This window comes from Egretta garzetta, unplaced genomic scaffold (genome assembly GCF_000687185.1).
Source record: "Egretta garzetta isolate BGI_Z169 unplaced genomic scaffold, ASM68718v1 scaffold1099, whole genome shotgun sequence".
Taxonomy (NCBI): Eukaryota; Metazoa; Chordata; class Aves; order Pelecaniformes; family Ardeidae; genus Egretta; species Egretta garzetta.
The window spans coordinates 457133-472772 of record NW_009260835.1 but is presented as its reverse complement, the minus strand read 5'-3'; the positions used below and the strand labels follow the sequence as shown (position 1 = coordinate 472772).

At 49.4% G+C, this 15640-nt stretch overlaps 1 protein-coding gene across 1 annotated transcript in view; it reads right to left on the bottom strand.

The window, feature by feature from the left end:
- Positions 1–3817: 3817 nt before the first annotated feature.
- DIPK2B (divergent protein kinase domain 2B) overlaps positions 3818–15640 on the bottom strand; it is an 18229-nt gene continuing 6406 nt past the window's right edge. Inside the window, exons 3-5 of the mRNA XM_009646990.2 lie at positions 8901–9074; positions 6807–7095; positions 3818–5636 (exon numbers count right to left, since the gene is read on the bottom strand). Coding sequence (XP_009645285.1) covers positions 5296–5636; positions 6807–7095; positions 8901–9074 — 804 coding nt within the window. The 3' untranslated portion in view covers positions 3818–5295. The remainder of the gene's footprint in view (positions 5637–6806; positions 7096–8900; positions 9075–15640) is intronic.

Here is a 15640-nt window from a genome sequence, read left to right as displayed (position 1 = left end):
GATCTCTGGCAGTCTCGGGGCCAGCCTCCTGCCCCGTTGGGTGCCACGTGCGGCCACGTTGCTCTTGCTTCAAGTCTCCCAGTGGTGGAGACCCTGCAGCTCCCATATCCATTTCTATGCTGTTCTTACTGCAGCCCATCTAGCCCACTACCACATAAGCTCACATTCCCGTCCACCACTGAAATGCAGAAAAGCTTATTCCCATCCCTTTATTGCTTTTTTTAAATTGTTTGAGCACCTTCATCCGGTGTCCCTCCCTAGCTTTCCATCTGTCTTTTCCTCTCTCTTCACTTTTTCTAGACCTCCAGGTCATCTTCACCCTCCTTGGAGGTCTCTTGTCAGTCGTTCAAGTCTTCCTTGAGGAGCAGTGCTACAAACCCACCAACACCCTCTGGCTGAGACCATCCCCGTGTGGCGGAGAGCAGATGAGTCTGGCCATTTTTTCTAATCCACAAGAAAGAAACTCTGCACGCCTCCCCCAGCTCTCCAATGGACTTGCCATGAGTAGCTGTTTTCATTTAATTTTCCTTTCCCTGAAATTCATGTTTGTTTGTTTTTAATTTCAGGATGGCTACCAAGCTCCTTTCAGCACTGGATTAGAGAAACGTAGGATACAGTAGCTGCTAGACTCACCTATTAATCAAATTAATGTGTCTTGGTGAACCAATTCAGAATACTGCAGCGCTGACTCTTGAGATTTCGTAACATCTCATGACATTCAATATTTTTGTTAAAGCTCTACTTTCCAGATTCATGTGATAATGGGAGAAGCTGAGCTTTCACTTAGACAGAATTAGCAATAAATATCTAGAGCACCTGGCTGTAGAGAGTAATTGGCAAATGGGACCCAAGTGCATCCTAAAGTCTCAGAAAACCAGAAGGCAAATAAAAAGCACCTGCAAACAACCATTGTTGGCTGAGCTTGCTGGAAAGGCACTTGCAAGAAACATGCTCATCTGGCTGCTCCCGTGGACAGGAGCTTTTGAATGCCGATCCCAAGTTCTCCAAAATGCTGTGATGTTTTCTGGATAGCCCCTTGTGGGAAGCTGGGAGGGGGGTGAGAAAAGACATGCAAAGTGAGGCAAGAAATTATCTACTTACAAAAGCTATGGAGTGGGAAACCTGGACCTTCAACCCCCCAGGACCACTCATAATGAACGTGCCTCCTGCTAAAAGGCTTTGGGGTGCTCTGCGTGTTACCAGATACTTTGACTTCAAATACCTGAGTGGGTTTTCCCAGCAGTACCCAGTGTCCCAGCCAAGGCTGCTGGTCAGGAGGTGCTGGAAGGTGTCAGAACAGCCCAGACTCAAGGGGCACAGACGTACCTGTGGTGTTTGGGAGCGTGAGGCCACTTCAGAGGCTCTGTCTCAGCGCCATTTCCCCTGTGCATCAGCCACGTCTGAGTGAGAGGATGGCTGAATGAAGACGAGGGTGCAGAGTGAATAGGCACCGGGTGTATTGCTGATGGAGGGGAACCCATTTTTACCAGTTTTCCACTTCTTGTTTCAGCCAACACTGCCAAGGTGCTTTCTCTTTGGTGGGAGGAGTGCATGAAAATTATGATTTAATGCCATTGTTGGCTGATGTTCCTTCCCGAGGGGCTGTGCGGGGCAGGGGACGGTGATGCAAGCACCACGGACACCTGTGAAGGCGCTAACTGAAGAGGATAGATAGAGGAGAGGTGAAATACGATGGGTGAAACTGTGACTGTCCCTTGCTACGGGCTGCCCATACGCAGTCCCCATCCCCTGAGAAATGACAGTGTAAAATATTCAGCTAGACAAAATACGGCAGAAAATCCAGTTTTCCAAACTTCTTGACATGAAAACTTTAAAAATATGTGGGATATGGGGCAGTGAGGGAGACACCCAATAAACAGCTGGACATAAAGGCAGCTGCAAACTACCCACCAACAAAGGAAGTGCTGAGGCTGCCCGTGAGGCTGGTGGAAGACTTCTGCCATCCTTGTCCTGCTGCGGAAACATTTTAAGTTGTTACCAGGAACAGTCTGCAAAGGCTCACACAGAACCACCATCAGAAATAACTCGAACGCAGAGAGGAAAAAATTGCTTGAGAGTCCTTTTGGGAAGGATTAGGTTTAAAATAATTGCCATTTATAAATTAATTTCACATCCTTTTGGAGCTTGGCCTACTAGCATTTCAAGGCTTGACTGGAGCTGGCAGACAGGGTGGGCACCGATTCCAGGTCCTGACTGCCAAGAAAAAGGAAAATATTAAGAGAAAAAATTGGCAGTGAAAAAAAAAAAGGCCAGGGAAGCATAGGGAAATGAGATTTAGTTTAGGAAAATTATTGTTCTCTGAGCCACGGACTGATTTTATGGCTGGCATATTAGTCACAGTCTTACATGAGTCTGGCCTTTGTAATCAATATCTGCAGAGAAACTGGTGTTGCAACGTTTTAATAATTTTTAAATCTGTGATTCTGTTATTTTTAATCATGGGGGTTTTTATTTAAATTCGTATCAAAGTCTATTGAAAGCAGTGGGGAGACTCCTCTCAGCTTCAACAACTTTGAATCAAGCAGTGTAAAAATAGATGCCACATGCCTCAAAACTTCTGCTGCAGCCTTGCCAAAGAGTCCAAGCAGCGAAGTAAGACCACGACTCTTCTGTTTCTTACTCCCAGCATTTTAGGATCATGCGTTCCTGGGGCCCAGCCAAAGCCTGTGTGACGCCTTTGAGTACTTTTGCCTAATGCTGGGTTAGACCTGAGAGATCTGGGCTTGCTCCTGCTGCTCTCTATGGGTGCTGAGGACATGCATCCCCTCTGTACTTCCCTGGGCTGGTTCAATAGCAGAGAGATGCTCTACTGACCAGGAGACATTTTGCACAGAACCCTACAGCAGATGACCAATTCATTTCCAAAAGAGAAATGTGCATGGTGAAAATAAAAATGCCCAGGACATATGTGAGAGGAGTCAACCCAGTGTGGACCCAGTGCAACGGGCTGCTCTTCCTTTCAATGCAAGTCAAGCCATTGGTAACCCAGAAAGTGCCCTAACAGAGGCAGACCAGACCACGGCTTGGAAATCCTCTCTGCTGGGGCATGGGTGGACCAGGCCAGTTTTTCCTCTTAGTGCTTTTTGGGCATCTTGCAGTGTGTGGTTTTCGTTTTGACTGCATGAAGAAGGCTGCCCTCCAGCGCTGAGAGGGTGCTGGCAGCTCGCAGCACAGGGTGGGCAGCGCCACACCACTCACCCCAGCGAGAGCGGTGGCCAAGAGAGAGCTCCTCCTGCCCAGTGCAAGGCAGCCAAAATCCAGCACCACTGGGGAAGGACTCGCTGGAGGTGAAGGGGCCAGGGGCTAACACCCAGCTATCAGGTAAAATCACAGACCTAGAGATTGGAGATGCAGACAGATTCAAGAAAAACTGTTGAAAACAGATTGTTAGTCAGCCTTATGGATCCCAGTGAAGGACATGTTTTTCTTACTGGATGAGAGCCATGAAGTAGAAATAGACTGGAATCAAGAAAGAGGGCTGCAGCCGTAGCTTAGGCTGTATATTTAAACATTTTTGCTGTCGGACCATCTGGGCCTGGAGCTAAATTTACCTACAGATTATTTTCAGTGTTTCTACTTCTTGAGAGGTGAAAGGTGCACTTGATACTTCACACCAGGAGGAAAGATAAGATAAATGTCCTGGGCCAGATTTCCCCAGTGTCAGACCAGTGTGTGGTTTTGGGTGCCTAATCTGTCTACAACACCTGACTTTAAGCCCAGGCCGGGTGCTTTGCGCACACAGAGCCCCTCCATAGCCAACTCAAAATCTTGACTTGCATTACTGCTCCCAGTAACTCCGTACAATGATCAGCAATGCAAATGCACTCACACCTTTTTCTGCTTTTATGCTGTTACTGATTTATTTTTTGAACCGTGGCTAAAGGAAGACTGTTTCCATGATGAAAATATACTTATGGGGGATCCAGAAAGTCTAGTTTCTGACTCAGCTCAGACAAATTTGTTTGTTGACTCCCATGCACCTGGATCACAGGAGGAAACCTCAAACCCAGGTGAGGTCTGGCAGTCCCCTAGACATCAGGGAAGGTTTGGTGTGGGCCTCTAATGCCCCACGGGGAGCACATGGGATGGGGACTGACAGATCCTGGGTGAGAAAGTTGTGGTTTGCAACTCTGCAACTTTTGCAACCTTCCCCCACAAAATGAGGCACCTTCGTCTAGCCCTTGGGTTGGCCACTGCTGTGAAAAAAAAGAGCCCTCCATCCCAAATTTCAGGTGCCTGAGTCTCTCCTTTGAGGACTGGCTTACTGATTCCTCTTTTGAAAGGAAAATGGATGAGGATGGCTGTACCTCTTGATGGCCAGGACTTAGATCTCCCCAGCTCTCAGGGGGTGCCCCAGCACCTACGCCGGAGTATTGAGTGTTCAGCAAGTCTCATCGGGCTCAGGGTAAACTGATCTCTCATCCTCTGCTTGTGTTGTTTCTCCTCTTACAGTAATTTTTCCATTTAAATGGTTTTGTGCAAATGGTTCCTTCAGTTTTCTTTAGAGACAAAAGTGTGAAAGTATCTACTGGACAAGCACATTCCAGTGCCGGTTTTTTTTCTGATGTTAAAACAAGAACTTTTACTAGTCTCCATTACTCTCTGACATCTTGGAAGAGACTAAAAGTAATTATATTTGGACATTGGAGAAATTAAGTCTCAAGAAATATGGGGCCTTTCAGCTTTTTAATGCTGTTGACTGCATCTGTCTGTTCTGTGTGCCATAAAAGTAATAAAATTTAAATATTTTATAAAAGTGATCTGTTATGGGGGATGGTACAGAACTGATCTGGTGGTTCAGTTTATCTATGATTTAGAAAATCCCCACAGGGAAAGTCTTAAATGCTTCCATCCATCCCACATTATGTATATATCATGTCGATCAGAAGGACTTTCTTGATAATAAACTCCTCTAGCTAGCTAGTTGTGAGTGTGCTGCCTTCAGATGGTTTCTTTTTAACGGATGGCATGGAAAACCCTTCCAAGGCCAAAGTACATGAATAAGATTTATTAATCCCATAGTGTCTGTCACTCACAATAATGCTAATAATCCATAAGCCTTACATCATGTCCAACATCCCATGTAACAAATGCATCTCTGGGAGATGAACAATAAATCCCATGTGCGCTCTGCTCCCTCCTCCTCCTCCTTGATGAGGAAGCCCCAGATTTGGTGCAGCTCTTTGTGGCTAGCCTGGTTCCTTCTTGCTTCCCATGCTGGCAGAGGGCTGACACTGCCCCAGTCCTTCCTGGGGGACCCCTCCTCTGAAGCCATCAATATTTGTCACTGTATTTGCAATCGGGGTAGCGGTAGGCAAAACGGGAATCACAAGACCGCAGAGGTCTCAGGAGCTCTGCCAGCTTTGCAACCGCCTCGTTGATGCCCTGGTCGTCGTCGAGGCCGTTGGCGCAGTACTGCAGGAAGCTGTCTATTTTCTCCTGTACAGGTTGCAGGAATTTCCCTTTCAGGAGCTTAGGCAAAAGCTCTTGACACACCATGACGAGGCTGTGCTTCTCTCTGATGGAGTTACAGGACACAAATGCAGACTGGCAGTCCACAGTCAAACAGCTAAATATATCTTTATACTCCTGCTGGCCGTCAATCAGCTGGCTCCCTATTAGAGACAATTAAACCAGTTGTTAGAAGCACTGTAGCGAAATCTTGGATAATCACATTTGTCTGTACCTCTGTCTTAACATGGGGCTTGTTGCTATCTAAAGGATACAGCTATCTTTCACCACCAAGTACTTTGTGCTGTAGCTGTATATGGGCCAATTTTCTCACTCCTGAAATATATATATTTTTCTGAATGACAGAGTTCTGCAGTGCCGCCTGACAGAGGAAGTGGAGAGGAGTCTGTTGAGTCAAACTGATGCAGAAAAAGAGACAAGAACCAGAGTACGAACCTAAAATGCGGAGTTCCTACAAAAACTACCCCAAATAGCCAAACCTATAATTTTTCTATGTTACCCAAAATCATTAAATTGCAACAACAGCTTATCTAGCTGGAGTCAAGTCAACACTAGTAGCTGTTGGGACAAGAAAAAGAAACCCAGTGGAAAGTTCTCTGACAGCTGCTTCTGAATATTTGAGATCTACTCAACTGAATGTGTGAGCTGAGCAAAGGCCTTTTGAAAAATTTGAACATGCAAACCAAAATTGTTAAATTATTGGAGGAATAGTCTTTGACTAGCTCTACTTCCAGAAGTAGACCAATGTAACCTGTGACAAGTAAACACTAACTCTTGTTTTTATGTAAAAATGACAAAAGGGGGATTTTGTTGTTGTAATAATGATGATTAGTTAATGTGATAAATGCACCTAAAAAGAGTATGATTTCACTCAATACTTAAAATAAATGAAGCTATGAAATTTCTACTTGCCAATATTGACATTTCTGTGGCAAAAGTTTTAACAGAAGTGATTTAGGAAGACTTCAAATGACAGCATTCAGTACCGTCCATGTTGAATGCTGCTGTCAGCCTCAGAGGGGGCCGGGCAGGATGTAAGCACCCACAGTTGGTCACCAAACCACTGAGTACACAAAAAAAAGGTTTATTGCCTTCCCAACTCAGAGCCAGGATGGCAGAAGCTGCTGATGCTTTTGCTGTCAGCAAATCTCTCCATGAGATTTTCATTATTTAATTTAGCAAGAGATGTTTAGTTGATTAAAAAAAAAAAAAAAATCAGCAGCAGAGCCGAGCGTAGCAGGTGAAAGATTCGTTTCCCCTGCCTTGCTGAGCCCTCCTGCGACAGATGCGCAGCCATGGAGCCTGCTGTGTACCTTCCTCCTTGTCGATGATCCCCAGCGTGCTGGCATCCCGGATGAACAGATGCCCGTTGCTAAACACGCCGAAGGTGCCAGCGTCCACGTGGGTGAAGTAGAAGAAATAGTTGAGGTCGTTGGTGCCCATGGAGCGGAGGACGGTGAGGAGCTGGAGGGCCAGGTCGGCGGCCACCTCGGGAGCCGCACCGTAGAAGTCACGCAGGGGCCGGGTGCTGGCGCTGACCACCAGCCGTCCACAGGAGCCCAGGTACCGTGGGAAGGGCCATCCCTCCACATCAGGAAAGATCTGCCGGGAGAAAGGGAACAGGAGGGGGATTGCCCCTACCCTCTGGCCGCTGCACTCTGCCCATGGGCCCACCTCCCTCCTGGAGGACTTCCAAGTGCCCTGGCCAGCTTCAAGCAGCAGCACCGATGTTGTGTTTTGCTTTCAAAAGCAGCCCACAATCCTTCCTCACCCCAGCCTGCCCCAGCAGCCAGGGAAGGACTGCTCCATCCTGGAGTAGCTATGCTGCTTCTTTTTCTTTTTTTTTTTTCCTGCTTTTAATTAAGGAAGAAGAATCTGATATTTCAAGACTTATTCTGTGAGGGAGACTAACCAGAAAGACCAAGATAATAATAGATTTCAAATTCATGAAAATTTTAGCCACAGAAGAGCTAATTTTAGGTGTCTTTATGGAGCCTTTGATGGGTGCCTCATGAGCGCTGCATAGCTGAAGGCTTGGAGGTGAGGTGGGGTTAAAGCAGATTTTGCTAATTTGTAAGAACTGCCTGGCTGTTTTGCAAGAGACTCTGCAGTCTCAGGGACAGAAGTGCTGGGTGTTCGCCACAGTGGGGACACCTGGGCTGGGCTCCCTGCATCACTGCAGCTCGTACTAGCAGCGCGGTCATCCTAGGTGGAAACCAAACCGCGTGACTGCTGAGCCATGTCAACACAAAGCTTTCTGCCGTTTACATTATAACTTGTCTGTCTCCCCAGTGCCCCAGACCCTGCCAAGGCAGGGTTATGAACTCATCCTGTTTCATGCTTAAGGTTGCTTCTCCCTTCTGCTGTGAAGGCATTTTGGGCACCCACGTAAAATCAAGACATTTCTCTTTGGCATATTTTTCCTCACCTCTTTAAGCTGCATTCCCGTATCTTTACAGTGCTGAGAGCCACAGCCTCGTGCCCCAGTGAGCTGCAGCAGGGGTGGCTGAATGAGCCCCAGGAGAATCCCGGAGCACGAGCACCATTCCCCCTCCCTGGGACCAGGCAGAGCCCTGTGAGCTACTGAGGGTAGCAGTGGCCTGGGGCAGGAGATAGATGCTGCCACTGCCTCTCTTCTTCATGGAATCTCAAAGGGTTGAAAGAAACAGGTGGGGACTATGGACTACAATGAGGACTACAGGTGTGGTGGTGGTGGGGATGGGTGAGGATACTCCCTCAGAAACACATATAAGGGAAGAGAGGTGCCACATGCCAGGTATGCCAGCGGGGGACCAGGGGAGGGGTGGGAGGCCTCTCAGCTCTCTGCCTTCAAACTGAGAGCTCAGTTGTATTTGGGATCCCACCAAATACCTCTGCAAAGCTGCACTTTGCTATGGAGCTAGTTACCAGTGGCACGTAAACCAAAAAAACAGTGCTGGCACATGGAGCCTGGGAAATCAGTGTTCCCCAAGTCCATGTTCAACCTCAACACTGCGTCTTGGTCCTCCCATGCTAAAGCATGTTCTTTCTCTTTTATAAACAGGCTGTGGTTTTAAGTAGTATATCAGCAATGCAAACATAACACTGTGAAGTACTGGGGACGTGTAAAACCCTGGCTTTCACAGCGTGCTAGTGCAATAACCTGTCTGGGTTCTGATTTGTTTAAGGGGCTGGGCATCCGTATCTCCCCACAACTTCCCAGGCTGATGCAAGGAGCACTGCAGGAGTCTGCCTGACCTCAGCCATCCAACCCCATAGAAGAAACTCACTTCATGAAGGCTAGGGAGCTTGCCAAAGTGTAGGGCTGGGACTGCTCTGCAGGTAGGGACTGGTGCACGTCTCATGCGAGGATTGGCTTGCAAGGAGCTGTGGGGTGGTGTTTCAAGCGGGGGCAAAGTGGTACCTACCTGCAACAGGATGGGATGTGAATTCACGGACAGTGTGTACAGGAGGCGCAGTTTGTCCCGGTCGGTGAGGTGGTCCATGTAGATGCTGCCAGCATCTGGCACCTCAGCGTAGCGCCGCACTATCCTGTCCAGGAGACGCTGGGACGGGCAGCGTAGCATTGGGCTAGACAGGCCCTGGCAAGAGGGGGAAACACAACAAAGGTGTTTATTTTCCAATGTGCTTGGCCCATGCCAGGGGTACGGGCACCTCTGTGCTCTGCCCACTGCCCTGCTGCTCCCTGCAACACAGCTGGGGGGATCTCTACAGCAAAACCCTCCCAGGAAAAAACACCGCACCATCCAAAAATGCCTGTTCACAACTCGGGTTTCCAAAATGACACAGCCACGGAGGCTGCAAGCCCCCTTCCCCCCCAGCTGCCTGGCACCATGTTGTTCCATGCCAGCGGGCCTCCTCCCTCCGCCTGGCTTTCCAGCCCTGGTATCCCGGCCCACTGTGGAGGCCTCCCTGTCGTTAAGCTGGTGAGTCACTTCCCTCGTTAAATAATGTCTTCAGATTGCTTCGCTATTTGCTTGACCTGAGAGCAGCTTTCTTGGAAATACTATTTGCTAAGGACAGTAAACATGCTTTAAAAGTGTAAATAAACACTGTATGTGGGTACAAGCACAGGATATATTCTCTCTCTGATAAACTTGTGCATTAACTATCAAAACCAAATTTGAATAGCCTGTGCGTATTTTTTTGTAAATACCAGCAACAAATAAACTATTGGGCTAATGGAGTCAGCCATCGCTGTATTTCACCTTTCAGATTTGGAGGCTTGGTTTGTAAAATTGCACAAGCAATCTATGGCTGGGGTAAACGGCATAGAAATGTATACCTTCGTAGTCAAAAAAGACCTTTTTTTTGGAGTCAGTCTTCCTTAATAGCCAAGTTGCCCATAGTGGCACAGAAACACTGCCCTGCCAAGCCTCTTGCTGGGGAAGGGAATCAGGTTTTTGCTAAGCCTTTTTCTTCCAAATGATCCGAGTAGCCAAATCTACTCTTTTGGGATTTCTTTCTAATTTGATGGCTGGGAGACATGCTTCGGAGGAAAGGGCACTGGAGCTCATGTTGCTCCCTGCCATTCTTCATGCTGAGAGCAAAGATTTAACTCAGGATCTCCCCAAGTCATTTGGTAACTCTGAGGTAGGTCTCTCCCAGCTCTTCCTGCGCGAGCTGTTCATTTGGCATAAAACACCTAATTACCCAGCCACGACAAAGAAATGAAAAAACAAGGAAAGGAGAATTGTGTCGCTCTCCCAGTGGGAGGTGGAAAGGGGGACCGGACCTTCCACGTCCCCTCCTCTGCCTCCCTGCCAGCCTCAGTGAGGTCCCAGCCGCTCCCTCCTTGGCCATCGGTTGCACGAAACAAGCCCTGAATGCCAATAGCTGGTCAAAACCACCTAAAAAACTTAAACCCCAACTGGAGCGCTGTTTCACAACAACCGCAGAACCATTTCTTTCCCCAGGAGAATAAAACATTTGTCAAAAACAATTCTCCCCAGTTCTAGTTAAAAGTCTTCATACACTCCTCTTCTCTGGTGTAGCCTTACCAAGGAAATAATTTTTCAACTAATTATCTAAAACCATAGAAGGAGCGGGGGGAAGGGATGGTTATGGCTTTCTGTCTCGCAGCACTTGCAGGCACGTTGTGGCTGACTCTGTCACTTTCCCTCTGGAGGAGAAGTGAGAAAAAATGAGCAGAACAGAGCTGTGTTAAAGAAGGCATAAACGGTGGAGAAAGTCTCTTGCAGCTCGGCGTGTATGCAAATATTTGCAGCCAAAGTTAGAAAGCCTTGCTGCCTCCAGGAGTTTGCAATGCAAAAGCTGAGACCCTTAAGAGTATACAGTAGGAACAGAAATCACGGTGGCAGAGAATGCATGAAAGTTGTAATCAGGATTTTTTCCAAGGTCAGAGCTCATCCTATTAACGCAGACATGGACAGGTGCTGCATGCGGTGGTCACGGCTGCTCGTTTCCCAAGGAACCATTTCAGGCATACCACCAGTGCAGCTTCCTATCATTTAATGAAGCCCCGATCCACCAAAGCTGGACAGTGGGGACTTTTGATTTCGGCAGAGCTATTCAAAAGTGTAAAGTTCAGCACCTGCTTGAGTGTTTCGGCAGAGTGGGGCCTCCCCTTCCAGCAGACTGATGGAAACATCCTTGCAGCAGAAAAGGAGCTGGAGTTGTAAAACTGTCAGACAAAAACTGCCGATGGAAGAAAAATTTGAATACATATTCAAAATGCTTGAGACACTGATTTATCTGAGAATATCTTAAGTCCTTTGCAGCATCTTATCACCCCAGAGAACAAGTCCTGACAGGCAGCCTGATGCATTTTTTGTGATTGATATGGAAACTTCTTATTTACTTTGATTAAATCCCCTCATAGGTAGTTCCTGCAAAGTCTACTTTGCAGCTGCAGTCAGCTGTGATTTTTCCTTCCTACCGCACAGTATGCGATGCGTTTTAAACCCCCATGTATGCGTATGTATGCATATCTAGTGTGGATGCACCCAGAATTCACTCTGATGTAAAGACAACCTCTGGAAGACAACTTCTCCTCACCCTGCCTTCTCTTCAGCCAGCCCAAGGAGGGACAGCACAGCTCAGGAGCACAGCTTGCTCCTGCCCCACGTGCCACTGCCTGGGTGCAGCTTCACCAAATGACCAAGTTTAGGGTGGGATTCAGGAGGAAACATCTGGATGTAGGTGGCAAAGAACCTGCAGCTCCGGGCTGATTTGTTGACCCCCAAAAGAGAGAAACAAGGACGCCCTGTGAAGCTATGGGGCTTGTCATCACTGCAGGCACTGCTGCTATCATCCTCCTCCAGCAGGAGGTCAGATAGGGTTGGTGCCAGCAGGTTTACTGAAGCATGTCTCTGATGGTGAGGTGCAGGGTCAAAGAGGCAGAAGGTCTGTGAAGCGGCTCTGGGAGCCCGGTAACATCCATCCTTCCCTAGGTTGGACCAGCTGCCAGGTCAGCGAGCTGCTGCCTATGCACTGTAAGCCAAGTGATGCATACTGGCCACATAACCACGGTGCCGGCACATCCACCAAGGGCTGGCTGAGGTCCTGGTCAATAGTTTCAAACAGTACATCCTAGAGAGAGGGGCTGAAAATGGCTGACTTTTCACCTTGCTACTGCTTTCGTCTGCCTGCCTTCAACATTTTCCAAGCTGTGCTTTGTAGGCAGGGCTGCAAATTTGCCCTGCAGGTGATCTGTGCCGAAACTAACCCACTTTTTCTGTTGTTCTTCCCCTCAAACAGGAAAAGCACGTGGCACGGTTTGAGGTGATGAGCTCCTGGGCAAAGCAGCAGGTAGCTGGGGCTACTGTGCAGGCTGTGTCCCAGCTAAATCCTGCTCATCTCCGAGGCAGGCTGGATTTTAACACTGAAGACTTTGCTGCATCCAATAAAGATTTTCATTGTGGCGGGTGAAATAATCACTGTGGCAGGCAGCTCGGCTGATAGCTGGGTCAGGAAGGGCAGGCAGCATAAAGTGAAAAAACATTACTTCATGGTCTGTCATTTTGATTCAAGCACGTTACAGTTTGTCGTAATTCTCTGCTCTATAAGACAAAATTACCTGGGCCCATTAGCTTTCCTCAGTTCTGCTATATCAGAAAAACTGCGGGGAGTACAGACACTGCTGGGTGACCACAGCTTTGTGAAACAGGGTGGGCATCGTGTTAGGCATCAACAGCAGCGTGCTGTTAACACCTCTGAAAAGAGAGAGGGGGCAAAAACCAGCCAGAAAGGCAGTGCTGCAGGTAGCAGTTTGCAGTGACCTGTGGCACCCCCAAGAAATGCCCCCTCCGATGGCTCATGCTGGGTTACCAACATGCATTTGCCCAAGCAACGCTGCAGAGGGGCAGCAGCTGGGGTGCAGGCTGAGGCGCTCCTGAGGCTTTTGGCTCTGAGACAGGCAGGTGGTGGGGGCAGAAGGGAAGCGGATCCCCGGCTCTGTGGGGCTGGACAGCTTGGGGGGGTCACCCCGTAACGTGTGGTGGCCCACACAACAGGGCTGGGGGCTGAGGAGGGTCTCACGTACAAACTCACGCACACTGTGTGACTGAAATATTGTTGCTGCAGGCTGTTTTTCAATTCAGAGTGCTGTGAGACCAGCAGCCATTTTCCAGAGCATGGGCCCAATCTTAAATAGTGATTGCTGCTGATATTTGGAGGCGGGGGTTAGGCCCCAGGGCCTCTGGATTCCTGTGGTCCTCTGTGTATTCAAGTCTATATGATGTTAAAAGGGATTTATATCCCAGTTTAGGTTTCTCTGCTTGATTTAAAGAACCCAAGAACAATGAAAAGATGAGTGGAGCAATCCTGAGGCAGACATGCAAAGCTCTGGGCCTCCCTGCAGCCTCCTGTGCCCTCTCCAACTAAAAAGCTGCAGGAGTTGCTGAAATGTCCTAGGGAGTTTGGCCCTGGGCATGCCCCCCCCAGGCTGGCCCCTGAGCTCGCTTCGGAGGTGCCCTGGAGCTGGGGTCAGCTCAGCTTCCCAATGCTGCAGGGGGAAATTCAAGCACCCGGGAGAAACTGGATAGGTGCAAGGCCAGCGTGCCCCAGCCAGAGTCTCCACGTGATACTGCGTGCGTCTGTGTGCATGCGTGTGTGTGCACATGTGTGCACGTGTATGTACGTGTATGTATGTGTGCATGTGTCCGTGCGTGTGCGACCCAGCCAGATCAGCTGGGGGATTCAGTTTCAGAGAGGATGGGGGAGGGAAAGCTGTATAGCACATCAGGAGCCTTTTAAGGAGAAAGATTTGGGCTCAGCTAATGACTTAACTTTGCAGCAGATCTGAGATACCACAGAGCTACATTTCTCCAGTTACCTTTTCACCCAGCAAATGGAAGTTTCAAGCTCTCAATTCCTCCTGTTTCACATAGCACTGCTGTGGAGGCAGCACAGTTTTGTACAAACCCCTTGGATGCTGCAGCAATACTGGACGGCCTGGCACCCCACCTTGCCCTCCTGAAGCCCCCTGCAATGCTGCCTTGGGTGACAGTGATGGCTGGTGGGTGTCTGGGAAGCTGCTGCCTGCCACTTTGGGAGGAGGTGTCCCTGCCTGCAGCCCATAAGCTCAGGCCAGGGATGGTCTAAGTGGAAGTGATGCATATCTGCCCCCTCTCCCTAGCCTCTCTCCCGAGGTTACTAGCCAAAGCACAGTGTAGCTTTCCTCCAAAGAATTTTTCCCTGCCCGGCATGTGTCATCCTGCACCTCACCCCCCAGAGGGAGGGTGCTGGCTTCAGGGTGACCTGCCTTGTGGGGCTGTCAGGGACTCGGGTGAGTCCATCTCAGAGCAGCTCAGGCACTAGCCCCGGCGCTGCTCCTGCTGCTGCCGAAGCAGCATGGGGTCTCCCGCTCTCCCTCCTCAAGCGTGCAGCTCCATGGCGTAACAGAAGCAGAAAAGCTAAAGGAGCGTACCTTTAGCACTCAGCAAAGCTGAGCGGATGCGGCAGCGTGCAGATAGGAGGAAGCAGTTGCCTTTATAGAAAAGGAAGAAGTCCCTTTTTCACAGCCACTTCTCTCTTGGAAGCGGGGAGAAGAAGTACTGGAATGACCCTTCTTTGTTTCTCAAGGTCTTGTTTAGTGTCTATCCAGCCTCCACCCTGGCCCCTGCCCCTTGCCAGTGGGTATCTCAATGCTTTGCTGTTGTGTGGATGGGCTGGGGGGATGTGTGCACATGTAGGGAGGGGACCTTTGCTCTCAGATGCAAGACAGCTGCTGCAAGACACACTGGTGTTCCTGGTGGCCCTCCCTGGCTGCCCATGGCATCCCTCGGTTCAAGCAATGCTCAGGCACTGGCCCTCCTCTGGAGCCTGCCTGCTCTGCCCTGCTGGCCCTCTCTGCATGTCCGTCTCCCCATGCCATGGCCTCCCATCAGCTTGGTGGCAGTGATGCCCCCACAGCGTGCCTGTCCTGGCTTCACCTGTGACACCCCAGGACTGCAACAGAAAGGATAGCGTTGTGGAGAACAGGAGAGGTGCCTGAGGACTGGAAGATAGCCAATGTCACTCCAGTCTTCAAAAAGGTCAAGAAGGAGGACCCAGGGAACTACAGGCCAGTTAGTCTCACCTCCATCCCTGGAAAGGTGATGGAACAACTCGTTCTGGGTGTCCTCTCCAAGCAAGCAGATGAAAAGAAGATCATCAGAAGTACCCAGCACAGATTGACCAAGGGGAAATCATGCCTGACCAGTCTGATAGCCTTCTACGATGGCATGACCGGCTGGGTAGATGAGGGGAGAGCGGTGGATGTTGTCTACCTTGACTTCAGCAAGGCTTTTGATACTGTCTCCCTTAACATCCTCATAGGGAAGCTCAAGAAGTGTGGGAAGGCTGCGCTGCCATTCAGCGGGACCTGGACAGGCTGGAGAGTTGGGTGGAGAGGAACATGATGAAATTCAACAAGGGCAAGTGCTGAGTGCTGCACCTGGGGAGGTCAAACCCCGTGCACCAGTACAGTCTGGGGGCTGACCTGCTGGAAAGCAGCTCTGCTGAGAGGGACCTGGGGGTCCTGGTGGGTGACAAGCTGACCATGAGCCAGCAGTGTGCCCTTGTTGCCAAGAAGGCCAATGGCATCCTGGGGTGCAATAAGAGGAGTGTGGCCAGCAGGTCGAGGGAGGTTATCCTCCCCCTCTGCTCTGCCCTGGTGAGACCCCACCTGGAGTACTGTGTCCAG